The sequence below is a fragment of the Parathielavia appendiculata genome (assembly GCF_033297405.1).
Source record: "Parathielavia appendiculata strain CBS 731.68 unplaced genomic scaffold N657scaffold_3, whole genome shotgun sequence".
NCBI classification, from domain to species: Eukaryota; Fungi; Ascomycota; class Sordariomycetes; order Sordariales; family Chaetomiaceae; genus Parathielavia; species Parathielavia appendiculata.
This window is the reverse complement of record NW_026944222.1, coordinates 520635-545280: the sequence shown is the minus strand read 5'-3', so window position 1 is coordinate 545280 and position 24646 is coordinate 520635. Positions and strand designations below refer to the sequence as shown.

General features: G+C 55.4%; 11 protein-coding genes across 11 annotated transcripts; 3 read left to right on the top strand and 8 right to left on the bottom strand.

Moving 5' to 3' along the window:
- Positions 1-221: 221 nt before the first annotated feature.
- Positions 222-1097, bottom strand: N657DRAFT_642347 (uncharacterized protein). Its single transcript, XM_062792325.1, has 2 exons — positions 840-1097; positions 222-768 (listed from the first exon to the last, which is right to left on the bottom strand). The coding sequence occupies exon 2, from the start codon at positions 728-730 to the stop codon at positions 536-538; it is 195 nt and encodes a 64-aa protein (XP_062649375.1). The 5' UTR covers positions 731-768; positions 840-1097; the 3' UTR covers positions 222-535.
- Positions 1098-2464: 1367 nt separating this feature from the next.
- N657DRAFT_642346 (uncharacterized protein) lies at positions 2465-2920 on the bottom strand. Its single transcript, XM_062792324.1, has one exon. The coding sequence runs from the start codon at positions 2817-2819 to the stop codon at positions 2592-2594; it is 228 nt and encodes a 75-aa protein (XP_062649374.1). The 5' UTR covers positions 2820-2920; the 3' UTR covers positions 2465-2591.
- A 157-nt stretch (positions 2921-3077) lies between these two features.
- N657DRAFT_591252 (uncharacterized protein) lies at positions 3078-5507 on the bottom strand. The gene is made up of 3 exons (XM_062789904.1): positions 5298-5507; positions 4469-5226; positions 3078-4412 (listed from the first exon to the last, which is right to left on the bottom strand). Exons 2-3 carry the CDS (start codon positions 5008-5010, stop codon positions 3341-3343), a joined length of 1614 nt encoding a protein of 537 aa, XP_062649373.1. The 5' UTR covers positions 5011-5226; positions 5298-5507; the 3' UTR covers positions 3078-3340.
- A 187-nt stretch (positions 5508-5694) lies between these two features.
- Positions 5695-7531, top strand: N657DRAFT_272201 (glycosyltransferase family 33 protein). Its single transcript, XM_062786557.1, has 3 exons — positions 5695-5816; positions 5878-6181; positions 6237-7531. Exons 2-3 carry the CDS (start codon positions 5947-5949, stop codon positions 7412-7414), a joined length of 1413 nt encoding a protein of 470 aa, XP_062649372.1. The 5' UTR covers positions 5695-5816; positions 5878-5946; the 3' UTR covers positions 7415-7531.
- Positions 7532-7647: 116 nt separating this feature from the next.
- On the bottom strand, positions 7648-8263 carry N657DRAFT_567181 (ubiquitin-conjugating enzyme; the record flags this gene model as incomplete). The annotated part of the gene is made up of 2 exons (XM_062788489.1): positions 7648-8012; positions 8089-8263. The coding sequence occupies 2 exons, from the start codon at positions 8261-8263 to the stop codon at positions 7648-7650; spliced, it is 540 nt and encodes a 179-aa protein (XP_062649371.1).
- A 397-nt stretch (positions 8264-8660) lies between these two features.
- N657DRAFT_642343 (uncharacterized protein) lies at positions 8661-9650 on the bottom strand. The gene has a single exon (XM_062792323.1). The coding sequence runs from the start codon at positions 9548-9550 to the stop codon at positions 8840-8842; it is 711 nt and encodes a 236-aa protein (XP_062649370.1). The 5' UTR covers positions 9551-9650; the 3' UTR covers positions 8661-8839.
- Positions 9651-9828: 178 nt separating this feature from the next.
- N657DRAFT_631862 (Diphthine synthase) lies at positions 9829-10753 on the top strand (the record flags this gene model as incomplete). Its single annotated transcript, XM_062791098.1, has 2 exons — positions 9829-9963; positions 10025-10753. 2 exons carry the CDS (start codon positions 9829-9831, stop codon positions 10751-10753), a joined length of 864 nt encoding a protein of 287 aa, XP_062649369.1.
- Positions 10754-10771: 18 nt separating this feature from the next.
- N657DRAFT_642342 (uncharacterized protein) lies at positions 10772-11871 on the bottom strand. The gene is made up of 2 exons (XM_062792322.1): positions 11386-11871; positions 10772-11328 (listed from the first exon to the last, which is right to left on the bottom strand). The coding sequence occupies exons 1-2, from the start codon at positions 11575-11577 to the stop codon at positions 10909-10911; spliced, it is 612 nt and encodes a 203-aa protein (XP_062649368.1). The 5' UTR covers positions 11578-11871; the 3' UTR covers positions 10772-10908.
- Positions 11872-13116: 1245 nt separating this feature from the next.
- Positions 13117-15021, top strand: N657DRAFT_271933 (uncharacterized protein). The gene is made up of 2 exons (XM_062786556.1): positions 13117-13279; positions 13370-15021. The coding sequence occupies exons 1-2, from the start codon at positions 13259-13261 to the stop codon at positions 14804-14806; spliced, it is 1458 nt and encodes a 485-aa protein (XP_062649367.1). The 5' UTR covers positions 13117-13258; the 3' UTR covers positions 14807-15021.
- Positions 15022-15090: 69 nt separating this feature from the next.
- N657DRAFT_613583 (glycoside hydrolase family 92 protein) lies at positions 15091-18297 on the bottom strand. The gene is made up of 6 exons (XM_062790415.1): positions 18217-18297; positions 16884-18137; positions 16681-16831; positions 16564-16629; positions 16042-16514; positions 15091-15954 (listed from the first exon to the last, which is right to left on the bottom strand). Exons 2-6 carry the CDS (start codon positions 17975-17977, stop codon positions 15267-15269), a joined length of 2472 nt encoding a protein of 823 aa, XP_062649366.1. The 5' UTR covers positions 17978-18137; positions 18217-18297; the 3' UTR covers positions 15091-15266.
- Positions 18298-20790: 2493 nt separating this feature from the next.
- Positions 20791-21517, bottom strand: N657DRAFT_631859 (uncharacterized protein; the record flags this gene model as incomplete). Its single annotated transcript, XM_062791097.1, has 3 exons — positions 20791-20937; positions 21007-21044; positions 21196-21517. 3 exons carry the CDS (start codon positions 21515-21517, stop codon positions 20791-20793), a joined length of 507 nt encoding a protein of 168 aa, XP_062649365.1.
- Positions 21518-24646: the final 3129 nt, after the last annotated feature.

Genomic DNA, 24646 nt, shown 5'->3' with positions numbered 1-24646 from the left:
CTGCGAAACTTGGCTTTTTGCCAGCCAATTGACAGTCATCAAGGAATCGCGTCTGCAACCCTGCCGCATGACCTTGGCCCTCCTTGCAGAGCAAATAAGGTGTTCGCGCCAAGACTGACTGGAGATTTGCATGTGAATGCGCTCTTCCTGGTCAAGTGTCTACGGCGGTTACCGGATGGAATTGCTTGTAGCCCATACCCGGCCCCTGCTCGCGTTTATCTCAAGCAATGAAGCAGGTTTGAGGCGTGTTATGGAGTATCGGTGTGATATGGCCACGCGCATGCCTCATCGGACGATCGTTGTAGCCAGCATATGCGGCTTCGAGTAGCCTATGTGCACATACCGGGACTCCGCACTTGCGCGGGTGTTGCCCAACGCCTGCGCTTGCAGGTTCCTCCCCTTTTTAAGCCGCATGCTGATAGTGCTCGCTTAAAGAATCTTCATGCAGGAGAGGCTTTCGTCGAGCAGGAGAGGGGCAGGGGCAATTGGGAGCAGGAGTATCAGAATTTCTGATGTGGCTAGGAGCTGAGACTGATCAAGGATAACTTGAACCATTTCGTGTTGGAATCTCGAGGGCGGAGTGCGTCCAGGCTGTGCAGAGACCCGGGTCTTTGTATATCCATGGGACATTACACAATCCCGGGCGCGGCCACTGCCTCTCTCCGTACTGACTTGGATCGTACTTGAAGGATTTGGTTGGGTCCGTCCCAAAATTGGCCTTGATCCACATCGTTCTCTCGCTATCATAACGACGGGAAACAGTCAACGGTGAGGGAGCTACTCAACCGCGTCGCCTGTTCACATACCATCAGCAAGATATTCACTCTTTGAGAATTCAGGAAGAGAATACAGGAAAGGAAGACGGGCGCTTACCGAGAAGCACACCGTTCTTGGCGAAAATGATGACGCCTTTCACAAAGTCGACTCCACACCCGACGGTGCCTCCTCGCCTGTATGTCGGTCCAGAAAATGGGTATAACTTAACCCTCTCTTCGCCCGGACTCGTGACTGTAGGAGTCCCCAAAACCCGGCCATCTTGACTACGATAGATCTACATATTGATCCCCGTGTTATACCAACTCGGAGAGCAACCTCGGAAAGTCCACCGGTGGCAGTGACCTTCAATAGCGACATTTATGCCAATAAAGGTTTCCATGACTCGGACAATGTCGATTTCCGAATAATAGCGGGACAATCCAAACGGGATTGGGTGGCTCGCTCGTTGCGGGCGGATCGTCTTCCGATGTTGACATGTTTTTCGGAACTCAAGGTTGTCGCTTGAATGAGATTCGGTGAGATGCTTCCCCGCCCAGAGAGACGGTGCCCGTGTTGGGAATATGCCCCAGGACGCGGCTAGCTGGCTCATTAGTTCTGAGAAAGGACAACAACACCTGGGCGACTTTCAAGGTCGCGGTTCCGCAAAGCCACCATCAATAGGGCCCATCCGTGCTTATCCCTAAGGTCCTTGGCCGCTTGGCCGTCGAGTGTGAGTACTCGCCGGCAAATCTCCAGAGATCCGGACTCGACAGCAAACCAGAGCAGTCGTGGTCCTAGATCTTGTGGGATTCGCGTGCCGTGGCTCAACAAAAGTTCCATAGTCCGCTTGTACCCGTCATCGGGGTCATCTAGATGTGCATCCCGACCACGGATTGCGCGATGAAAGCGGGGTGTTTCCCTCCAAATCCACCTACAATACCATGGTCCGGCTGTCAGCCACACCCAGAAGCAATTCAACGCACTTGGCGGGGCCATATTCAGCACATTCATGGAGCGGCGTGATGCCATGTCTATCAGGCGCATGAAGAGCCTCTTTGGTGCCAGGCCGGCTCTCGACGGTCTTGAGAAGCGTCTGGAGCTTTGGTACGGATTTCACATGTATGGGATACCATATCGCATTGCAATGCCCTGACCCTTGGTGACAAGGCTGGCTCCGTGGTCAAGGAGCACATTGACCGTTTCCATGTCGCCGTGTAGGATGGCCATGTGCAACGGTCTACGGCGGGTGTAGCCAGTGCCTCTATCAACGCTGACCCCTGCCTTCAGCAGCATCTTACAGCTTCCGGGCTGTCCATTTCTGTCGCTCGAGCCGAGGGGGCTCTACGTGGTTCCCTCGGTAGATGGCATCGGCTCCCCTGGAAAGAAGAAGTTCGGTGACCTCCACCGGTACTTGTCTCGTACGCTCACAAGCAAAGTTTAGCGCTCCTTTGTCGGCAGAGTTTGAGTTGGTCAGGTCGACGCCGCCATGGTTGACCGGGAATTTCACCATTTCCAAACGGCCAGCATAATGGCTGCCATGAGAGCGGTAGGGAAGGACGGGATTGCGGCTTTCGAGATATCCGCACCATGGTCCAACAAGTACTGGGCCAATGCCACTCGCGCACGCGATAGAATTAGGAGAAATAGAGGCGTTAAACCTTATAGCGACCCGTGAAGTTGCGCTTGTCTACATCGGCGCCGTCTTGAACGAGGAATGGTACGGAGATATGGTCGTTCTTGGAGAGACAAGCATGCTCCAAGGGCGTAGATCCATGCTCGTCTTTCACGTCAACAGCGCCGCCGCGCTCGAGGTAACGCCGCTAGTGGGGAATCCTCTACCGAGACAGGACATGAATCGGCAGCAAGAAGTGTAACTGTTGAGGATGAAGGACCTTTTGCCTAGTCTGTAACAGCTCAGTGTTTTGTACGAACTTGTCGAGTTGCTCGGCAAGCTCCAACCATTCCACCGTGACGCGCTCACAGTCATGCCAGAAACGCTCCGCCTCCCTGACATGAAATGAGTTCATAGCGAGGTCCTTCAGCAGATAGTTCCCTGGAGACATCGCTGGAGGTCGTTGATAGTGAAAATGTTCATGCGAGGTCGCCTGAAACCACGGTATGGTTGGCATCGGGAAGGTGGAGGAAAAAGGGCAGATAAAAGGAGTAACCGCAGGCAAACGAGAGCAGAGGCTGCTGTGAAGAAGTTGAATAAGTGGAGCCATCTGAGTGCCGGCTTGGCTTCTCTCGGGAAAGTTCCACTCCCCGATTCTCGGCCCGAGGGGTCGGCAACGCGATTAATCGGCAGGCAGAGGGATGTTGGTGGGCGGCACCCGTAGGGCTCGGCAATATCAAACAGAGCACCCAGCCCGACCACTGACTATCTCCATTGCTCCCTGTAGAAGACCTTCTCCAAGCCATTTAACCAAGTATGTGCGTACAATACAAAGGCATTACTCTGTAAGCGAGTATGAGACACGTCCCAGATCCGTCCAGAATTAAACGCGGACGACACACCAACAAATGCCAGCAATACGTACAGCAAATTCTTCGAGAATCGTACATGCCCTATCCAGCAAATCCTGTCCTAAAAGATGTTGGAACTGTTAGTCGCCCGGTGCGACTGCGATAGTGGGCTCCTCCCGACACCACACCAACAACTGGTATCACCCTCCCGCTCAACCTGTAACGTCACATCGATGTTGTGCTCTAGCAGATACTTCCGCACCCGATCGCGCACGTCCTCCATATCTGCGCCCCTAACCGCAACAACGTGCATGACACCCAACAGCTTGTTCGCCGGAGCCCCTTCCCCAGCATTCCGATCATCGATCCAAAACTTGGGCGCAGCATACCCCGCCACTCCCCTCAGCCCGGTGATTCCAGACAGGGTATCGCGCAGGTTGTACTCGACCTCGGGCGGCACTGTGAGGAGCAGTCGCCGGGCGGACGACTTCACCAGCGGCAGGGCCGAGAGCAGGATCAGGACGGCGATGAGGAAGGATGCGAGCGGGTCCCAGCCTGACCACTTCCAGAAGTGCGTGAGAATCGTCGAGACGATGACGGCCGCACTTCCCAAAGTGTCGGCCAGGACATGCAAGTAAATACCGTACATGTTCTCGTTGTCGTGAGAATGAGAATGCGAGTGGGCTTGCGCACCGTGACTATGCCCGTGCTTCTCGTCGTGTTGCCCGTGGCTGTGAGAATGATCGTGGCCGTGGTGGTCAGAGTGTTGGTGCTTATGAGCATGCCCGTTGCAGCCGTGGGAATGGCCGTGGTCGTGCCCATGACCGTGGTGGTGGTGGCCAAACGCCATCATGCCAACCAGGTTGACGAGCAGACCGGCCGTGCTGACGACGAATAGCTCCCCCAGCCGCTTGGTCTCCCTGCCTTCGTATATCCGCTCGCATGCCTCCGTCATGATCTCCACACTGATCAGTATCAAGAACACCCCGTTGCCAAACCCACTCAGCGTCTCAATCTTCCCAAAACCGTACGGGAACCTCTCGCTTGGTGGCCACTTGGCCGCAACAGCCGCAAACAGACCAACTCCCAACGCCACACAGTCAAAGAACATGTGTACACTGTCACTGAGCAGACCGAGCGAGTCTGTTATATAACCGTAGAAGGCTTGCACCATCATGAATGCCAGGTTCAAGCTGATTTCGCAATTGTCAGTTGGGACGCCGAGAGTGAGCTGAGATCATGGACGAACCTCATGAAGTAGAATATCCTCCGCGAGTCCTTGTCGACCACTACTGCGTGAAGTAATGGCCAGCTCGGGGTGTACTGGAGAAAGAAACCTGTAATTCTCGACCGTGGCGCCGAGTGTTCGTGGTGATGGTGCTGGTGATGTGGATGCGAATGCGACCTCGACCGGGACGCGACCGGGGGCTCGTACACGCCAGCAGCATCAAAGCTGGCAGTGGTGGGCGACAGCAGAGACTTCCCGCCAGGCGTCGACTCAATCTTCCACTGTGTGCTCGGCTCGGACAGCGGCATGACGTTGATCGGAACGGGGACGCGCGGGTTCGCTCGGAACTGAGTATGGTTGCCATCATGCTGGTGAGTCCGGGCGTGGGAGTGCGCGCCGTTCGACAGAGATACTTTGCGGCTCCGCGACGGGCTTAGCGAGTTGAGGGATGGCGGGTGGGAATGCGAATGCGAGTGTGAGTGTGCGTGCGAGCACACCGTGTCTGGCCCATGGTGGTGGTGCTGATGGAGCGCCGAGGCCGGCAGGGCATAGGAGGCTGCCATGGTGTCCAGCTATGACGCTATCCAAGACCTGCGGCTTTCAAGAGCCGCGAAACAAGGGGTCTGGTTATTGTTCGTGGAGTGCGGGAGCGCGGTGCTCCTAGAGTCACCTCTCTCTAGGCATCGGGAGGCTTGTTCGACCTCAGATAAGTGGAAAATGGAACGGCCGCCGATCGTAGGGTAACGGCGCTGACTTGAATATGAACGTGATTCCGGATCCTACATCGAAACAACGCGCAAGGCGGTCAGTGAGAATTCTGGGTGGCACACGAAACAGACGATGACTATACCTGTGGGCAACCAGTCGTAAATGCAGTGTAGCCGGTCTACTCTTCGTGCTACTCCGAGCTGTAAGGCAGAGGAAGGAGAGTTCCGCAGTTGTTCCAAATCTGGAGATGATGATGGCTGGTTATCAGGAAAGATGCCTCCTCAAACTCGGCAAAGTCACGGTTGTTGTTTGCCCGATCTCTCCACGTTCATTCCCCCCAAAGCCCACTGCGGTTCTCTGGCCGCTTTCCACTTCCGCCATTGACCCCTGAACCAGTGGGGAAGTGATTGAGCCTGCTAACACGCTGATTGGCTGTATGCACTATACTCTTGGTTGCCCCATCATCAAGCATCGTCATGCAGCCCGATAAGCATGCTGCAACCCGAGGACCGGGTCGAACTGGACCAGCCATTGGACAGCTCATAAACCCTCACTAACAGCTTCACATCAGTGATGCCAGGCCTGTTGATATCGGCGCTGTCTACTGCAAGGGTGAAAACTGAAACAGCATCCGACAGTTTTCGATTTCGATACCGCAGCTGTTTGATCCTTGGAGGTTTGAAGTTCATGTACTGAAGAGCTCACTGATTGTCTTGGAGCAGATGCCATCTGTCAACAAGCCGTAGCCCCAAACCCTGCATCACACAACGGCCATCAGAAAAGAGGCAAGCATGATACCTATATTGATATCATCCGTCGCTTTCTGCATTCTCGGTTTTGCAGCGCTCATTATCCTCTTCCTCGTCAACATCACCAAGTACAAGGGCCCTGCTGCAGGTTCCCCTGAAGACCGCGTTTCGGTCCATGTTCTTGTCCTCGGTGACCTCGGCCGCAGCCCACGCATGACCTACCATGCTTTGAGCATAGCCAAACATGGGGCAAAAGTGAATCTCATCGGGTATCTTGGTAGGACTCAAGGGCATGATCCTAGTCGGGACACAGGTTGGCTGACATGCCACAGAGACGGCCCCTCACCCCGACCTAGTCAGCAATGCCAACATCACCATCATGCCCCTGCCGACTCCAAGAGGCAGGCCAAACTTCATTCCCTTCATCCTCTTTGCTCCCTGGAAGGTTCTCTACCAAGTCTATCACCTCGCCCACCTCCTCATCTACACGCTCCCACCAGCCCAATGGATCCTGATGCAAAACCCCCCTTCTATTCCCACCCTCGCCGTCGCCAGCCTCATCTGTCGCCTGCGCAACAGCAAACTCATTATCGACTGGCACAACTACGGATGGACGATTCTCGCCGGCACCCGCGGCGCCAATCACCCCTTCGTCGCCATCTCTAAGTTCTACGAATGCCACCTTGGCCGCCTAGCCGACCTCCACCTGACAGTAACCCACGCCATGGCGCGCCAGCTCCGCCGCCCACCCTACTCCATCACCAAGCCCATGCTCACCGTCCACGACCGGCCAGCGGCCATCTTCCAACCCATCTCCTCCCCCCAAACAAGGGAGAAGACTCTGAAGCGCGTCCTCCTCGGCCCTGACGCCGCCCTCATCCCCCGCCTGCTGGACGGCACGGTGCGCCTGCTCATCAGCAGCACAAGCTGGACGCCCGACGAGGACTTCTCGCTGCTGTTGGACGCTCTGGTGCGGTACGCCACCGACGCCACCTCGTCCTCCGCGACCCCACTGCTGGCCGTGATCACGGGAAAGGGTCCGCAAAAGGAACTGTACCAGCGCAAGATTGCCGAGCTCACTGCGGCAGGGCGGTTGCCCAATGTGCGGATTTTCACGGCTTTCTTGCCGTTTGCGGACTACGCCAGCCTGCTGGCGTGCGCCGATCTCGGGGTCTGTCTGCACATGAGCAGCTCGGGCGTGGATCTGCCCATGAAGGTGGTGGATATGTTTGGGGCCGGGCTGCCGGTAGCGGCGTATTCTGCGTATGAGAGCTTTGGGGAGCTGGTGAAGGAGGGCGAGAACGGCCGCGGGTTTGAGACGGCGGAGGAGCTGGCTGGTATCCTGGGGCACTTGTTGGGCGACGAAGGAAGAACGGAGCTGGACAGGCTGAGGAAGGGGGCGGCTAAGGAGGGGAGCAGGCGGTGGGATGAAGAGTGGGATTCCAAAGTTGGAGTGGTTCTGGGTTTGGTGACAAAAGACGATGGGAGTTTGGGTTTTTGTGATGGATAACGTCAACTCCTTGCAGAACCGTTCGCACGTGTCAATGCCTGTGCGCTGTCCGATTTACCGTAATCGGGTCCTCGCCGTGCCCTTGACTCCTTTGCAGCAAAACTTGACACTGAGACGCTCGGCCGTCGTCTCTTATTAGCCCCGAGGAATCCCAGATGCATTGGCATTATCAATGCAGATGTGTCGGATCATTTGGTTCCATCATATATCCCTGGCCCATTTTCCACTCCCCACTAGTCCTCTCCCAAACTCTCCCTCACGCACTTCCGACACCGCCTCCTGAAATCCTTGCTCTTACCCTCCCTCTCCTCGCGAAACAGCCTTGCCGCCTCCACATTTGCAGGGCTCTCGTCGTTGGGGTCCTCAAACAGGCTGATCACGCTCAGTAAGATCGTCTCGGGCGTCTGTACGGGGCTCCATCGCTCGCTAGCCGCCTCGTAGCCGAATTTGTCCTCCTCGGGAGGATGTAGGATGCTGATGCAGAGCTCGCCGTTCGGGTAGATGTTTGGGTGGAAAGGGATCGGGCTTTGGAAGACCATCTTGGGCGGCATGTGCGGGTATGTCGGGGGGAAGCTGAGGTGGGCGCGGAAATTTCCTCCTAGTTCGAAACCAGTGATCGTCAGCTGGAGTTGGGACACAGCGGGTGTCAGGGTAGGGAAGGTGGAAGGACTCACCGCCATAGTATTTGCAGTCGTCGCTGATCATCAGCATGACCTCCCATTCAAAGATGTTGTTGTCGTTTACCAAGCCGCACGAGATGCCCGGAAGATCCTTCGCTGACTGCATCTGCTTGAGCTGGCGCTTGAGTAGGGTGGCCGCAGCGGCCGAGCTCGCCGACGAGCTGGCCATGTTTGTTCCCGACCTCGTGGTATCGTAGTACCGTGCTCGAGCTTTTGCAAATGCCAAGCCCTCCTCGACTGCGCTTCAGGAAACCAATGTGCTTCGACCTTGGTCAAGGCGAAGGTTCGGCGCGAATTAGAAACGGATCAAAGAAACGAGTAGGCCTCCTGCGTTATCGAAAGAAACAAACCAAAGAATGTCGCTCTGATGTTGGTTGTTCTGTCGGCAAAGCATGCCTACATTAGACTTGGTAGTCATGCGAACAGCCAAAGCGGGGTGTTCGGGTGCTCATAAGGAACCTTGTGGCCTTGCGTCGGACCGCTCCGGAAGGTGGGGCCGACAGGGTCGCAGAGATACGGAGTAGACGATGCAGATCTGGCACCTCAATAATGTCAAGTTACCGATTGTTCATAATTATGCATCGGATTGCTTCACACCGGATCTACCTATTCAACCGCTCATACATGCAGCTAGCGCCGACCTGAACTCCAAACGCCGACCTGTCGCTGGTATCTTTTGTACCTTTACAGACAATGACCATCAGTACGATGAAAACCAAGCCGCACCAGACGGGCCCAGAAGCCGTCACTTTTTGGCTGTGGTCCCAAACCCAGTGAACCCCATCGCGGCCATCATGTCGTCTTCGTCGTGTTCGCCCTCGATCCGGACATCCTCGCCGTACTCAGTCTTGATCTTCGCCGCGGCCTCCTTCTCCAACCGCCTGCGCTCCTCCAGCTCCTTCCGCTTCCGCCTCTTCTCTTCCCTCTCCCTCTCCTCCTCCTCCTTGCGCACCTCCAATCTCTCCTGCAGCGACACAACCTGCTCCCGCTTGCGCTCCTGCTCCCTGTCCCACAGCGCGTCGATGCGCGCGTGCACCTCCTCGGCCGTGGCCCTGCGCACCTCACCCGTCGCGCCAATGGCTCGCTGGTGCTGCATGCTGTTGGTATGCTCCACCCATTGAAGGTTATCCTTGAACGTGAGGTCGCACGCCTCGCAGTAGAAGCCGGCGCCGCGCCCGCGCTTGCCCACGCCCGCGCCGGCGGGGACCAGCGTCGACGTCCCCACAAGCTTGCTGAAGTCCTGGGTCGCGCTGCGCGCCGTCGTGAACGTCTCGCTGCCGTCCATCGGCTTGTGGTATTTCTTGCCAGCCATTTTGGCCTCCCACCGCGCCTTGCGCTCCTCCTTCTCGGCGGCTTCGCGCTCCTTGGCCTTCGCCGCATACTCGTCGAGGTCGTACTTCTTGCGGAAGTCGGTGTCTCCGGCCGCTTGTCCGTAGGCCGAGCCGTTCTTGGACATGTTGGGCAGTCGATTACACGTATTACGCTCGTCTGCTGCTGCTGCGATGGACGTGTTGTGATGTGAAGCTTCTGGATTCGATTGCTGTTGTCTGCGCCGGGAGCGATAAGATAAGCTTCTTGCCTGACCGTGACGGAAATTTTGGCGGGGCACTGTTGGCGGGGTTACAAGTACATTTGCAATGGCAGTATTCCCACATAAGATATCTTGCATTGCTCTGCCCAAACCTGCGCAAGCTGCGGAAAGAAACTTGAAGCATCACTCCCCAGTCAGACAAGATGCTCTATCTGGTTGGCCTCGGTCTTTCTGACGAGACGGATATCACCGTCAAAGGCCTTGAGATCGTGAGAAAGGCTTCTAGGGTCTACCTTGAGGCCTACACGAGCATCCTTCTCGTGGACCCGTCCGTCCTTGTACGTACATGTCTCCTCCTCTGTCCTGGCGCCAGGCTCAACTAACGCTAATGCATAGTAGGAATCCTACTATGGCCGCTCCATTGTGGTTGCCGACCGTGAGATGGTCGAGTCGAACAGCGACGAGATCCTGCGCGATGCGGCCAGCGTCGACGTAGCCTTCCTGGTCGTCGGCGATCCTTTCGGCGCCACGACTCACACGGACCTGGTTCTCCGTGCCCGTGAGCTCGGCATTCCCGTCAAGACGGTCCCGAACGCGTCCATCTTGTCGGGCATCGGCGCCGCCGGACTCCAGCTGTACAACTTTGGCCAGACCGTCAGTATGGTCTTTTTCACTGACAACTGGCGCCCGGCCAGCTTCTACGACCGGATCAAGGAGAACCGAGACATTGGCCTGCACACGCTCATCCTCCTCGACATCAAGGTCAAGGAGCAGAGCCTGGAGAACATGGCCAGGGGCAGGAAAATCTACGAGCCGCCGCGCTACATGTCGGTTGGCACCTGTGCACGGCAGATGCTCGAGATAGAGCAAGAAAAGGGTCAGGGGGTCTTTGGTCCGGACAGTCTGGCCATCGGTGCAGCCCGTGTGGGTGGTAAGACGGAGAAGTTCGTCGCGGGTACTTTGAAGGAACTCTGCGACGCCGACGACGAATTGGGGCCACCGCTGCACAGCATGGTGCTCCTGGGGAGGAGAACTCATGAGCTCGAGCATGAGTTTGTCCGCGAATTCGCTACCAACAAGGAGAGTTGGGACCAGATATGGAAGGCTGAGTACCAGGCCAAGCAATGAGTGTCACTTTACATGACGATACTTCAACTGAATCCTTCGAAATCACTACCAAGGCACTACACTGGATAGCGAATGTTCGTTTATCCTCAAGTCTACGTCCAATCGTGCATCCGATGCCGTAATCAGAATCCTCCTCCCAGCCAGGGCTCCACCTCCTAATGAGACGACCGCCATTGCTGGACCTCGGACTCGCTGATCTGGCGCAACTTGTTCACCACCGCCGGCTTTCCTGTGACTATACCCTGAGCGACCTGCGCCATCTGCCCGATCACGGTCCTGTTTGAGATCGCGTAGTGGGCCGTAGTCATCTTGACCCGGATAACGCCGATGCGGGGGTCATTCTCTCCTCCGTCATGGACCCCGTCGCCCAAATCGCCCAACCAGGCCTTGAGATCTGGACTGTAGTGCTGCTTGACCAAGGACCGGTCTGTGACCACGCTGGCTGTGCCGCTTACGGAAGCCCAGTCACCTGAGCTGTTCAGGAAGCTGATGTTGATGTGAGAATCGCTGGCAAGGTCGTCTGTCTTGCCGGACTCGGTGTTGGTATGAAAGAGGAGGTCTATACCGCCGGTTTCCTGGGATGGGATCAGTCAGGAGTTGCCAGACTTGCGTGGTTTCGCCGTTGCGCATACCTGAGCAGCCAAGGCCATACACCGCGAGACCAAGCTTCCAGACTTCGCATCACGGGTGGTCATCATGCCGAACTTGCATGCCTTCACGAAGTCGTTGAGGTCCTGAATCTTCTTCTCCAACGAGACTTCGGTGTCGAGGTTGGCCTCCTTGTACGGGTCGGCGTGCTTCGTGGCGGCCTCGGTGTGAGACATGTTGATGTGTTGCTGTAATGTTTCGATCTCTCGTGGGAATTCAGTAAGCTATCAATTACCAGGTAGGGAATGAAGCAGTGACAGGACAGCTTTCTCAATATATACGACCCATCGTAGCCTCCCGTAGTGAAACAGGCCTGCCCTAATCATGATGTAATACGGCACCTAATGCCATCATCGAATTTGAGTGGAAATTGATGCCGGTTCATTAACGGCTAGACTCGGGAGCGTTTACCCTCTCGTCGTTTCCTCAGTTTGCAGGTTGCGCACTCAAGAAAAAAGCGGGTGTCAGAGACTTGACGGAAATGTCCTGACGTCAGGTTGCAGTGGAGTAATTGCGCACTTGGTGGCGGTCCACGTGAATGGAATTCTTGAGGTTTGACAATTGTGAGTAATCTCATTCCAAACTAAGGTTAGTTAGTTAACTTAACGTTAATTGTTAGTGACTTTACGTCTCTCCAGAATCCCTCGTGATGTTTGATAGCTGAGTATTGGGTGAATGATAAGATATTCTTCAACATTGAAAAACTTATCCAACCTAGCTTTAGTTTGTGTATCAGTTAGTGTGGCATATGGAAGGCCCTACGGAGACACAGGGTAGACATAGATAAAGGGGGAAAGTGATACGACGACAGTAACCTAGAAAACAAGATGAATGAAGATCAAGGGGACAATAAGTTAAGGTGAGAAGAGATAAAGGGATAGATGAAAAGAGAAGTCCTAAGGGGAAGAGGAAGGAAAAGGAGCAGACAGATAAAAGAGTTTTGAGGTGGAAGTTGAAAAGCAAGCTAACTAAGAGGAATCAAGCTTTTGATCGTTGATAGTTAATCTGCAACGCCAGGTAGTTTATTGATGGATCTATTCTCCGTCCGTGTTCAACATCAATGAATAAATAAACAAGCATTGATTTAGTTAGTTATATCAAGTTACTGAGTGGTATACTAAACTTGTATTGCGTCAACCGTATCTTCTTGATTAACTGTTTTTCCAGTTAATCCCCTCCCCCCCACCCTCAGATTCCTTACTTACACCTTCAGTTGGTGCCTCAAAAGCTTTCCGAGTCCCTCAGATATAGATCTGGTTGATCAAGGTTCGGTTGCCCCGGCATGTGGTTTGCAACGCTCCACTTTTCACTGCCAAACCCAAAAGAGTCTCCTATTGAAAACAACTTGAACTTAAACCTGCGTTGGGTTCCTGCAGCGCTCCTTCCGAAAAGATGCAACTGCCTCAATCCATGTTCAATAATTAGGTCAAGCTCAGGCAGCCATGGCAATCCACTGCCGTTAATGAAGGAAGGAACCTCGCCAATTGGGAGCATCGCAAAACCCCAGTCACCAGACTCAGGGTCGGTCACCACAGTTGCCAGGCCAGCATTTCCTTCCGCAACTGTGAAATAAGTCGATCGAAGGTTGGGATGAAAAGGCCCTTCTTACTCTGTGAGTAACGAGTTCACTTTACATACTTCCACAAAGGTGGGCGGGTTTGCACACTGGCATCCGATCTGCCTTTTTAGCCTCGTCGCCTCTCCTGCTGTGTCAGCATCCGGTTGTTGCCAACCCCGCCTGTGGTCGCATCCGTTTGCGCCGTAGGCCTGCGACCAGCAAGCAAGCTGCGAACTTCAAAATCCACCAGTCTACCGCACTGTTTCTCCTTTGGCCGCTTTCCCTAGACACCGGTCAAGATGAGTTGGGACCCAGCTAGCGTGAGTCCGGCCCCAATCGTATTACCTCCCGGCGACCCGAAGCACGCCATTTTGTGTAGAGCGAGGAGCCGATTGCTGATGCTTCAACAGAGTGTCCTGCCAGCTGAGGAGCGTGACCAAGAAGAGCAGGCCAAGGCTTGGTATGATGAGCCCACACGAGCTCTGAACCGGAAACTTGTGGAGGAGAACAGGCAGCTCAAGAAGCTTCTCCGTGAGCACGGAATCTCCTGGGACCCTCGGTTAACGCTCAACCCCGATGACCCTACCCGAGGCACTTGGGCTTCCCCCAAGAAAAGTGTTACTCGCAAGTCCAAGGGCCCAGGACCGCTTTCCCAGGAGAACCAGCACTTGCCAATCCTCCCTGTCGAGCTCCAGGTGTACATCTTGGAGCACGCCCTGACCAGCAAGTACCCCATCATCGACCCTCTGTCAAAATCGAACAAGGACGCCTTGACCGTGGCTGAGAGAACGCGCGGCAACCAGATCGCCATTGGATTTTTGGCAACCTGCAAGGCCTTTCTCTTGGAAGGCACCCGCTTCCTGTGGAGAAACAATACATTCGTCTTCACGTGCCATCTCGCTTTGCGCAACTTCGCCAACCTCAGCCTTGAATACCGCAAGGGCATCAAGCATGTCACGCTCCGCATCATTGCGCGGTACTACGATGACGAGGAGCGGAAGCATCTGGCGCCATACCCGACGTCGGTAATTTCGTACTACAGGACCATCAATCTCAAGGCCATTCCACGCATCAAGGAAGCAACTCTCTCCCGCAAGGGCTTCCGCAGTTACGCTTGGGACCAGGTTGTGGATTTCTTGGACGCCATGCGGCCCCCGTATGACCCCAACCACCCCAAAGGACAGCCACGGCCTCGTCTGCTTCCCAGTCTGGAATGCCTGAGGATGGATTTTGTCAACTTTCCGGACAGTTACCTCACTCCTGGGGGAGGTCCTTCTCTCCACAACTTCGCATCTCACGATCTTGGATGCAGTCTGAACGAACTTCAGATCACCGGCCTCCCAGACTGCGACTTTGGCGAAGAACTGATTGCCGAGCTGACGGGCATGGTCAAGGATGATGGACTCCTCTTGAAATCCGACGCCACCTTCGTGTTCTCGGGAAACCAGCTCCGGCCGATGGCGGGTCGAGAGCGGTGGATGCCAGAGTGGATGCCCAAGGTCGTCCGCTCATGGAAGGTTCTTGCGGAAGAGTACGCCAGCACCAAGCGGACGTCATCGAGCCAAAGTTCGCAATCTTCTCATGTCCGTCGTCATTCCCACGCCAAGATGCCTCCTGCTCCCAAGGAAGAAGGCCACCCCGTGTCTCCATGGAAGAAGCGCCGCACCCTGTTCAAAACCATTCCGCTCGAACAGGATGACGACTATCGCTTTTGGATGGAATTTGACAGACTCACTGGCCTGCCAATTGAGCCGGACGAGTACGATCCCGAAGACGACGACTACGACATCGAAGATCTCGTTTGTCCCAGCTGCGACGTAATCCACCCCCCCGTTGGGGACCACTAAACAGAGCTTTTCGTCTTGTTGGAGGCCTATCTGGCTGTAAGAGAATATGGATCGCCGTTCGATCGCATCGGCGCTTCGAAGTGGCACACGATGATCGGGATGTCGTTTCAAAAGGCTTGTCGGCCACACCAGCTTCGCCATGTTTGCTTCTCACGCTTAATGTATTATGTCTTGCTTTTTCCTGTCTCGCGCGGCGTGGAATGCGGTGAAGGATCAAAACGGCATCTGAACGACATGGTAACAGCATTTAGACGGGCGCATCGGGCGGGGGAAATGGCGTCAATAAGGGGGAAGGAGGGTTAACTACGGCGTCATGGGTTTGGGCTGATAATTGATACCCATAGAGTGCCTCTAGCTTCATCTTCGCTAGATAAGGCTGACAGAACGGAGCCAGTCTTCTTTCACGCGTGTGGTGTCGTTCACATCGCAGATGCAGGTGCCTAGGGATATACAAGCACACTCAGGTGCCAAACTTGTCTCCCAACATTGCAAACCCAGCCTTGCCGCTCTCTCGCCGCCAAAGTCTCGCCGCCGCCGCTCTCTTAAACGAGCCATTCCCTCTTTCAAACCCCTCATACTGCCCCAGACTCGGCGGCAAATCCTCCACCCTCGTTCCCCATGCGCTCTCGTTGCGCCCCAGCGTCAGCACAAGCTCCTTGCCCTCGGTGAAGAAGCTGTGGTCGATCCAGTTCCTGGTGTAGACCTCCCCGTCGAGGGTAGCGCTCTGGATGTAGACGTCCCTGTACGACGGGTCAAAGTGGACATTGACCACCCGCGCCGTCTTGCCCGTCAGCGGGTGCCTGATGTTAACGTGCTCAAAGTACGGCGGCGTGATCAAGTACACGTCCTGGCCTGGGTTGGGGAACAAGCCCATCATGGCGAAGGCCACAAAGGAGCCCATTGCGCCGCTGTCGTCGTTGCCCGGCAGGCCGGCGGGCGTCGGGGAGAAGGACGAGGGGATGTAGGCGTGGCTGCGGAGGGCTGAGAGTGCCGGGCGGCCGGCGTAGTGGTACTGGAAGACGGTTAGGAAGGAGGGTTCGTTGCCGATGTATGTTATGGAGCGGTCGTGGAGGTAATCGAGGCGGGCGGTGAAGGCCGAAGGGCCGCCGTACAGGGTGATGAGAGTTGCTTGGTCGTGCGGGACGAAGCTGTTGGTGGGTTAGTTGGAGGCTTGAGGGTATTGGAGGGTGGGGTGGAAGGGGGGGGAGGGGGAGAGGGGCCAGGGTTTGGCGTACAAACCGTATTCCCAGATGCTGCTCTCAAACGTCTCGCGTCCCGTGTTTTGCAGGGAACAGACGCTGTAGGCATCGAGATTGCTGCAATTCAGAGGGTCCTGGAAGCCCCAGGTTTCGTTGAGGTACCTGGGCTGGAAGAATCCGACGAAGCCTGTGTCGCTGCCGTTCCACCAGACTGACTCTTGGTCTTTCTTGAAGAGGTTCTGCCAGTTGCCGCTTGACTCAATGTACTTCTCCTTGTCAATGGTCTTACCAAGCTTGGAAGCCATCTGAGCGATGCAAAAGTCGTTGTAGGCATACTCGAGCGTCCGCGAGATACTTCTCGTCATTGTGCCAAAGCCTTTGTAGTCGAAATCTTGTACGGGAATGTACCCGAGCGCCTTCCAGCTGTCGAGGCCTCCACGTCCCTCACAACACCAATCATAGGGTTCGACCTCGGCATCCTTGACCACAGCAGCATACCCATCATCCCACTTCCACGGTGTCAGGATCTCCTCGCTGGACCAAGGCACAGAGTCTTACATTGATCCCCCCTTTCAACCCCTTGACGTAGGCATCAGCCAACACAACATCGGCATTGGACCCGCCCTGGCAAAGTTAGCAGCCACAGCAGGAAGTGGACATTCGGGGGCTGGGTACCTGGGTGTAACCCTTGTTGAGGCTCATTCGACAGTCAGGCAGCCATCCTAGATGGCGGTACGTGTCGATCAGAGAGCGGACCATATCTGTCACGGCAACGGGATCTGTGATGGTGAGAAGTGGGAGCTGAGACCGAAATTGATCCCAGATGCTATCCAGCGTTAGCCTATGAGAGAAATAAAACCAAGTCTCGCTTTCCATACCAGTAGAAAGAGTCAAAGTACGGCTCACTGCTTGACCACAGCGGGTTCTCGCCAGTGTAATTTTGCGGGTTGACCATGGTCCGGTAAATGCCGCTGTAGAAGTTTATCAACATGGAACCGTTTACCTTGTTGGTCGACACCTTGATGGGGCTCATCTTGGCCCTCCATGCATCAGTAGCAGCCTCGGAAACGGCCGTAAAATCGAAGTCCGGGATCTCAGTTTCGGCATGCTCACAGGCTCGCTCAGCGCTGATGAAGCTGGTCGCAGTACGGACAAGGATGGGTTCGGCGGCCGAGTTGAACCTGACAAAGGCGCCTCCTGGAAGCGGATACCCATTGATGGATCTGGAGATCGTCAAGTTATGGACCTCAGTGCTAGCCCGGCTGTTGACAAAGATACCGCTGTCCACGATATCGGCTCCGCCGGCGAAGTCAGTACAAAAGTGCAAGACAAAGCTACCTGTGCCAAAGCTCGGGAAGAAGCGAGCGCTCCCAGTGATGCGTCCCGTGCTGGAATCCACGGTCACTGTGGCGTTGTCCTGCCTGGAGTCGGCGAGATCGGTAAGATCCTGCAGAATAAGGGGCTGGGCCGGCTCATCGTCCGGCCCGACACTCGGAAACGCGAAGCTGAAGAGCGAGGTGTGATGTGTCGTCGTCATCTCGACCCGTATGCCACTGTCCAAGGTGATGGCGAAGGTGCCAGGCTTTGCAGAAACGCTGCTGTTGCTGAAGCGGCCGAAGGCAGCACGAGCCCTCTTGGGAAAGATGCAGCGGTTGATGTCGCCACCGGGGCAGTTTGTGTAGGCGAACAAGGCAAAGTTGCCCAGGCTCGGCTGACCTCCTGTCCCGCTGTCGTGCATGACGCTGAAGCCCGTCACGTTGGAGCCGTCCATAGTAAAGCCGCCCTGCCTGCTGCCGCTATTGGTGTCGGCGACGGCCTTTGCCATGCCGTACGGCAACGAGGCGCCAGGAAACACATTTCCGCCGTTGCTGGCGCCAATCAGCGGGTCGACATAAGCGAGAGGGTCGAAGGTGTCTCGCGCAAGAACCTTGGCCGCCAGAGCCAGACAGCAGGATACCGAAAGTAGAACCATGGTTGTGAAGCTGGCGGCGACGGAAGATGGTCACGGCTTGCTGGTGGCCGACTGAGGTTCTTATCCATGGGCGCAAGGACTCGTCCGGGCACGGCTGATCATGGCGCGGGTATATGGTTCAATGCAGGCCACGGACGGCAACAGCACGCTCCCTGAGCACCTGCCTGCCTCAGTCAGCAGAAGGTTGGATCCAGAAGTTGACGACTCGAGGCAGGCGCATGGATGTGCAAGTACCTTACCTGGGCTGGTACCTGCCCGGGGAGGGTCCATTCCGTCCGAGATTAAGGTCGGATACCCGGCCTTAGATTGCGTGTTTCGCGTGGCGGCCTTGTGTGCAACCTGGACACGCCAACACGAGCCAGGAAACAATGAACGTTTGCGATTTGCTTCTTGTTTGTCATGAGCTCTGGCTCTGGCTCTCAGCCGTCATTCCCTCCAACACCAGGCTCTTCTAGATGCTTTGATAACGCTTACAATACATCGTGTTTTCGCATCCCACTTTCCGATGATCTACCTTTGGTGTTGTTGCCATGTGGGGAGCTGAACAGGGCTCAGATTGTATTGCGCGTGAAGTCCGCAGGTACCTTATCAAAACAGTCAGGACAGAGCAAGCTCGTTTAAGCAAAGAAATGGTCGGCAGTAGAAGCAAACCACCTCTTGTGATGGAATCTCTCCACCTCCCATCGTTGCGGATTTGAAGAGTGCCCAAGACACCACCCTGCGGCGGGAGCCAAGCTGCGCCACGCAGCCGAGCCAGCCAGACCAGAGGACGTAACGTACAGTACATACTATACGGATCCGTACTTTCCTTAAGGTATGTACCTAACCGTAACATGACGCTAACCGTGTAACATCAGGGACCGTTTTCAAACTTATCTCACGAGGGGTATTCTCCCACTCCCAAATCTGAAACCAAGGTAACCGTCGCGTCGGGTCCTTTGCCCTCCCTTGAAGTACAACATTCGATCATCGCTCATGTGCTACCATTATGATTGACGTGTCGAGACCGTACCAACAAGGTATTGTGTCGGACAATACAAAGAGCCTCTGTGCAACCGCCTGTGCTCTCCCAGCCAAATTTTACGCCACGCCGCGACGAGATGGCACACCAAACACCCGAGATATCGGCTTGGACCTCAGAGCAGATCCAGGACCGCCGCTCAAAGCCAGCAAGCTGTTAACGTCCTAGCAGCAAACAGGTCTAGATGCCTCGATGTCCTCCGCGGGGAAAAAAAGAGAAAAACAAAACATCAAATAAATAGTTAAATATTAACCAAAAAACAGACAGCGCCAGCGACACAGAACTCAGCGGTAGAAAGGACAGGTTCATTTATGCACATATGGACTGATACCATCACTGGCTTAGCCAACTTCCTGACCAGCGACGCGGCAACAATGTTGGCGACTTCGTCGACTGGTGCCCGCTGGGGCAACGCTTGCAGCTCCCCGGCGTCGGCGACCTTGTCCTGCGTCGCGACCAGGGGTGTATCCATCTGAATGATATAGGCAAACTTACATGTCGTTGGACCACCAGGGTTATTCAAGCACGATCTTGCCTTGGAGCTTGCCCAATCTGCATCGTGCGGAAGGCCTCTTCAACGCGGAAAAAGGGCAATGGACGTGATCGGCGCGAGGAGCTTTCCGATCCTGTCGCAGAGCAGCGCGGCTAGCTCGACGGATCCTTTAACTGCAGTGGCCAGGTCATGGTCCAGCAGGTTCTGGAAAGAGGCGTTGCGGAGGAAGGGCTCCATGCCGAGGCCCGCGTTGCCGATGACGTCCTTCTCGCCCATCTCGACGAAACGGCCAAAGCGGCCATGCACCACCACGTGAGCCGGAGCGGCTGGCCGTCAAGCGAGTTGAGGAGCAAGTCGACGCCCCTGTTGGCGGCGAGGCGCTTGATACCGTGGACGAAGCTCGTGACGCGGCTTGTTGTAGTCGAGTTCGAGCGTCCCCAGTCAGCCCGGGTTTTTCGCCGGACTGGCAGCTTCCCAAACTCCCAACACTCGATCTGAGCACAGCATTGCTTATACAGGTTGACTGAAGCTTTCCGCGCGAGCAAGGCTGCAAGACTTGTCTAGATCTTGCTTCCAATCTTTCTCGACATTTCGCACTTTAAGCGACCATGCCGTCGTCGCCACGGTTGCAATCCATGCAAGCCAGGGCATCGTAGCAAGCTGAGTGCAGTCAAACATTACCCGCAGCTGTATCTTAACGATGAGTAACTCCTCCCGCAGGGATCTCTTATGTTTTCCGACATGCTCTGATCCAACATCATGTCCGCTGCGCCATACTCAATTTATTCCAGGAACTCTCTCTGTGGAATCACTCAGGCTGACTCTTCGTTTTGAGAAGGGGGGACATTCATTCAGTTCCTGCCCACTGCGTCCCAATATTCGATCCTGCCCCGCTGCCAGTACTTGAAGCTTCTGGTCCGGCCTGTATACCAAGCCGGGATGTCCGATCATGAGGCGATGCACCGCAGCAAGACCATGCTAGTTAGACCATCCGAGCCAGCGCTCGCAGGAGCGGGTAAGAGAAAATTCCAAACAGCTTAGGAAATGGACCTACCCTCCTTCGACCACGATAAAAAGCGGCTCATCGCGAACCAAATGGCCCCTGTAGCCCTGGTTCAGCTCCGCCAGTCGATACGCGCAGCGGGCAAGGGTGAGCAGGACAGCGGCAATCATGAAACCGAAGAAGAGCTTCAGGCGAGTGGCCGTGCCGCCGCGGGAACTGACGCCTCCATGCCAGCGTCCCGAGCGCCAGTAGCGGACCAGGTAGTCCCCCAAAAAGAAGCAAAAGAGGAGGATGGTCTAGACTTGGAAGGCCAGCCCGACGAGGGCGAGGTTCACGCCCGTCTGACTCTGGCCCTTTGTGGATGTCGAAAGCCCGCCGCCGGCCGCCTGGACAATGAGCGAGAAGAGATCGTAGGAGATGTTGATGTAGTAGAAGATTTGGGGCTTGAAGCGGGGATAGGTCGGGCGATAGAAAGTTGATGGTCAGAGTGAGGGTGATGTAAATAGCCGCACAGTAGTATCCCGGCCCGTTTGTAATGCAAACTGGGTAGCTGTCAGCTTGGAAAGAAAAGAAAGTTGGAGACTGGAAAAAGGAAAAAGACGAGTGAAGAGCTAGTTCCAAAAGAAATAAAGGACCGTGACGAGGAAATGCTGTGGAAGGCGGGGTAAGAAACATGAACTTGGAAAACATAGGAAACGTACTAATTTGCAGGACAAAAGCCGCAAAGTCGAAAGGGCTGTAGTACATCAGGACACGCCCAATGTAGCCGATGATGGCGTTGACAGCGCCGATGATCATGCAGCTTGTGAACCACCACTGCTTCCACCGTGCTCCGAGATAGATATGGACGGCGGCGGCATAAATACAGGACAATGAAGGAGATGTTGGCGGCAAGCGAGGCCGGTAGCCGTACACGGAAAACTCGACCGGGCAGATCTCGAGCGTACAGTTGGCCTTAGGGCCGAGACCACCGCGTACGGTGGTGGCCGAATAGCGCCGGGCGGGCAGCTGAAGGGTGGACATGGTGCTTGCTAGGAAAAAGGCATGAGCTGCTCGTGAGCGGTGCGGACCGCGGCTTTGAGTGATCACTTCATTGTACGAGAGACGGGGAAATGGGCAAGCCTCAACGGAAGCTTGCCATAAGGGCAATCAGCCAAGAACAAATTACGCGTCACACACTTTTTGGCGAAAGGGAAGAAGAGTCTTGGATGATGGGAGGGAGCAGTGAAGAAGCGATGGGCCGAGGCTCAAGAAGAGTATTCGAGATGTTGGGCCCTTTTCTGACATGAGTGGCGCATTTGACCGTTGCCGCATAAGGCGAACGGGTGATGGTTGGTTGTTGGTGGCCGCCCGAACAGGTACTTGTGCCATACATCTGAGCACACACGGTAGACACGGCTCGCATTTGCTTATTATCTCCTTTTCGTCATGATGCAGATCATCTGGGTCTAGCAGGATCGCCCCCATCTTGACGTGTGCTGTGTAACCGCCGACTCTTACAGTAGGTATGAGATTTTGGCGACCCTGACTAGCCTGACGGCCCAGAAATGAGTTATTAGTTGAAGGCTCAAGGATCTTTTGCTTGCTCCCCTAAGTTGTACTTCAGGTTGGCAATACATCTGCACAAACTCAGGTAATTTCTTCAACCATGGTCCCCTTCTTGATACGTCAAGAAGAGCGGCACATCCGGTTGCAGCCTCCTCAACTTCGCTGCCCACTCTTCGGCATGCGGCCACGGAAGAAGCTCGTCCCCATTCGAATTGTAATAGAGCAAGATCGGCGACAACGTTCCTGCGCTATCTAGCGGCTCGCATGGGGCACAGCCGTTCCGCGTCTCGTTTCTCGTCGAAGAACCCGCCCGCCCACAGCATACCCATCAACAGCCTCATTCGCGGCCCAAAGCTGGCCCTCGTGCGTGGCATGCCCTTCTCTGCACGTGCTAGGTAGTCCTGGACTTCGGAGTAGGGCATGTTCTCGGACCACAGGCCCGACTTCTGCATCACCTCGCTGACGTTCTCCGCGCGAGTCACGTCCGTCATGTTCAGTGTGGGATACTGCAGGAAGAGGACTTTGATGGGAAGCTCAGTGAGGCGAAGCAGGGGCCGTCAACACAGCTATGTGGCCAGCAGTGCTATCCGGCCACCATGAGGTTTCCAGCGTCGATGGTAACGTCCCTGAGGGAAGTATTGAGCACTCACTGGCGGATTCATCTTCGATCCATTGTCAGAAAGTTTGTATGTCTTCCATTCCCTCTGTCAGCCGGTGCTCAGGCCGCAAAATTTCCTTTTTTTTTTTTTTTGGGAAGAGACCTCCAAGTGGTGACTTTGCAGGTTACGTGCCGTTAGGGCAGATGCAGGGCCTCGGCATACCTTTCCTCTGCCCACTTTGATGGTTAACGGCGATTGAGCTGAACGCCCACGGCCTCAAACATGAAGCTGCCCCACCTTCTTCCCACCAACCTCACTTCAGTCTTCCTACTACCTTACACCCGCGGACATTGCGGCATTTAGGTAGCGTAGCCCGTGGGAAGAGCTATCCTTACAAAACAACATCCCGCCGTCAACATGGAGCGCTACACCATCGACGCTGCATCACAACATCCCAACGCCATGAGAGTATTCCACAAGTTTAGTACTTCTTGCACGGAGTACAAAACGACGGCCAGCCCATCCTCGGGTTTTTCATCGTCCCGGATAAGCTGCCCGTTGGGTCCACGACCGCTACTAGTGCGGTTTCACAGAGGAAGCTGGGTTGAGGGAGAAGCAGAGGCATCATCTATTCCAGCCTTGTAAGCTGGCCCATCCCTTCGGCCCTGTATTTTTGTTCATTTCTTATGCTGGCGTAGCTTCCTCGAATTAGCCCGAAAGCACGGCGCTGCCATCCTGACTCCCGACTCTCGCTAAAAACAAAAGAAAGAAAGAAAACGGTGCTCATTCAACGTTCAACCCCACAGGACTACGGATACGGAGCACTCCCTGAGGTGCGTGTGTGAAAGAGTTGGTCCGGCACAGTAAGAAGCCACACAGTACGTGACATCCCGGCCGCGGGCCGGCGTCCCGCTGTCGTCACTTGGTCCCACTTCGTTGGCCTGCGCAGTAGCCAAGTTGTGCTCAATGCTTGAGCGATCACCGGTCGGAGCTAGCTCCGTTGCAGCCCGCCGCCACTCCGATCGAGGCATCCACTCCACGTCCAGATCAAACACTCTCACGACCACACTTGGCACGCGATCCGGCAAGCTGTCAACGTCACGCCTTACTACGAGGGGTAAGTGCAGTGGAATGAAATCACAAAACTTTGCCGATGAATTGCCGTCCACCGCTACCTCGAAACAGAGTGGCAGGCTAGCGGCGTCAGGATTGTGGTTCACAGAGGCAGCCACGATGGGCAGAGCTGTAGGCGCCCGTGCGAACCGCTATCTACTATCCAGAGGTCAAGCAGATTCGGCATCGAGGGCTCTTGCGTCGGTGGTTTCCGACACACGGAGGCCTGGCTGCCAGTCACATGTGGTTTCTGCCACTTCGTTCGTGCTGGCCCGTGGAATCTTTGATTTCTGATTTTCAGCGTCCCAAATCTCTTCGCGGTTAACCCGTGCTTGCTACAAGCCAAGGAGCTACCGCTTTGCCAGTTAGATCTTCCAAACTCCACCCCGATGGGGGACAGATACTGTATCCGTGGCTGCGGAATGCGCTCCGAGACGCTAGTGTCCCAAAGATCTGGCTAAGGTACGGCTTGGCCGTTCGAAGAGATGCGATGGACCAACAGAATGGCTGCTGTCTAGTGTGTGCAAACAGGCGTCGGCCCTCTGCATAGCTTGAGCCCGTAGCGGGCAAACGGCTCGATGCGGACCACCTGCTCCAGCACCGTCCATCGAGTTCCTCCGACTTGTTCTCCACTCGTTCTTCAGACGACGCCACAACTGGTTGGGATCTGACTGCGCAGTACGGCCAGTCGGTCGGCTCCGGCGCGAGAAGGATGGCTCAGTGTCTGAATCCGAGTCATGGTCGTCGGAGCCTCAACAGATACGTGATTCAACCCGCATCACTTCCGATCAAGCCTTCTTAAACCAACGCTTCCTATCCTCTGGGATTCGTCAAATATCTAACCAGGCTGCCACATCGTCGTCACGCATCTTATCCTTTTTGTCGAGCGAGC

What these genes read in the sequence shown, in the direction of transcription:
- N657DRAFT_591252 (XM_062789904.1), bottom strand. Translation starts at nt 5,010, where the DNA reads ATGGCAGCCTCCTATGCCCTGCCGGCCTCGGCGCTCCATCAGCACCAC. An exon ending in AGGATATTCTACTTCATGAG is followed by an intron (nt 4,413 to 4,468) that starts GTTCGTCCATGA and finishes TTGCGAAATCAG; the next exon opens with CTTGAACCTGGCATTCATGA.
- N657DRAFT_642343 (XM_062792323.1), bottom strand. Translation starts at nt 9,550, where the DNA reads ATGTCCAAGAACGGCTCGGCCTACGGACAAGCGGCCGGAGACACCGAC.
- N657DRAFT_271933 (XM_062786556.1), top strand. Translation starts at nt 13,259, where the DNA reads ATGAGTTGGGACCCAGCTAGC. An exon ending in TGAGTTGGGACCCAGCTAGC is followed by an intron (nt 13,280 to 13,369) that starts GTGAGTCCGGCC and finishes ATGCTTCAACAG; the next exon opens with AGTGTCCTGCCAGCTGAGGA.
- N657DRAFT_272201 (XM_062786557.1), top strand. Translation starts at nt 5,947, where the DNA reads ATGATACCTATATTGATATCATCCGTCGCTTTCTGCATTCTCGGTTTT. An exon ending in GAATCTCATCGGGTATCTTG is followed by an intron (nt 6,182 to 6,236) that starts GTAGGACTCAAG and finishes GACATGCCACAG; the next exon opens with AGACGGCCCCTCACCCCGAC.
- N657DRAFT_642342 (XM_062792322.1), bottom strand. Translation starts at nt 11,577, where the DNA reads ATGTCTCACACCGAGGCCGCCACGAAGCACGCCGACCCGTACAAGGAG. An exon ending in GTATGGCCTTGGCTGCTCAG is followed by an intron (nt 11,329 to 11,385) that starts GTATGCGCAACG and finishes ATCCCATCCCAG; the next exon opens with GAAACCGGCGGTATAGACCT.
- N657DRAFT_642347 (XM_062792325.1), bottom strand. Translation starts at nt 730, where the DNA reads ATGTGGATCAAGGCCAATTTTGGGACGGACCCAACCAAATCCTTCAAG.
- N657DRAFT_642346 (XM_062792324.1), bottom strand. Translation starts at nt 2,819, where the DNA reads ATGTCTCCAGGGAACTATCTGCTGAAGGACCTCGCTATGAACTCATTT.
- N657DRAFT_613583 (XM_062790415.1), bottom strand. Translation starts at nt 17,977, where the DNA reads ATGGTTCTACTTTCGGTATCCTGCTGTCTGGCTCTGGCGGCCAAGGTT. An exon ending in TACTTTGACTCTTTCTACTG is followed by an intron (nt 16,832 to 16,883) that starts GTATGGAAAGCG and finishes AACGCTGGATAG; the next exon opens with CATCTGGGATCAATTTCGGT. An exon ending in GGTTGAAAGGGGGGATCAAT is followed by an intron (nt 16,515 to 16,563) that starts GTAAGACTCTGT and finishes ACACCGTGGAAG; the next exon opens with TGGGATGATGGGTATGCTGC.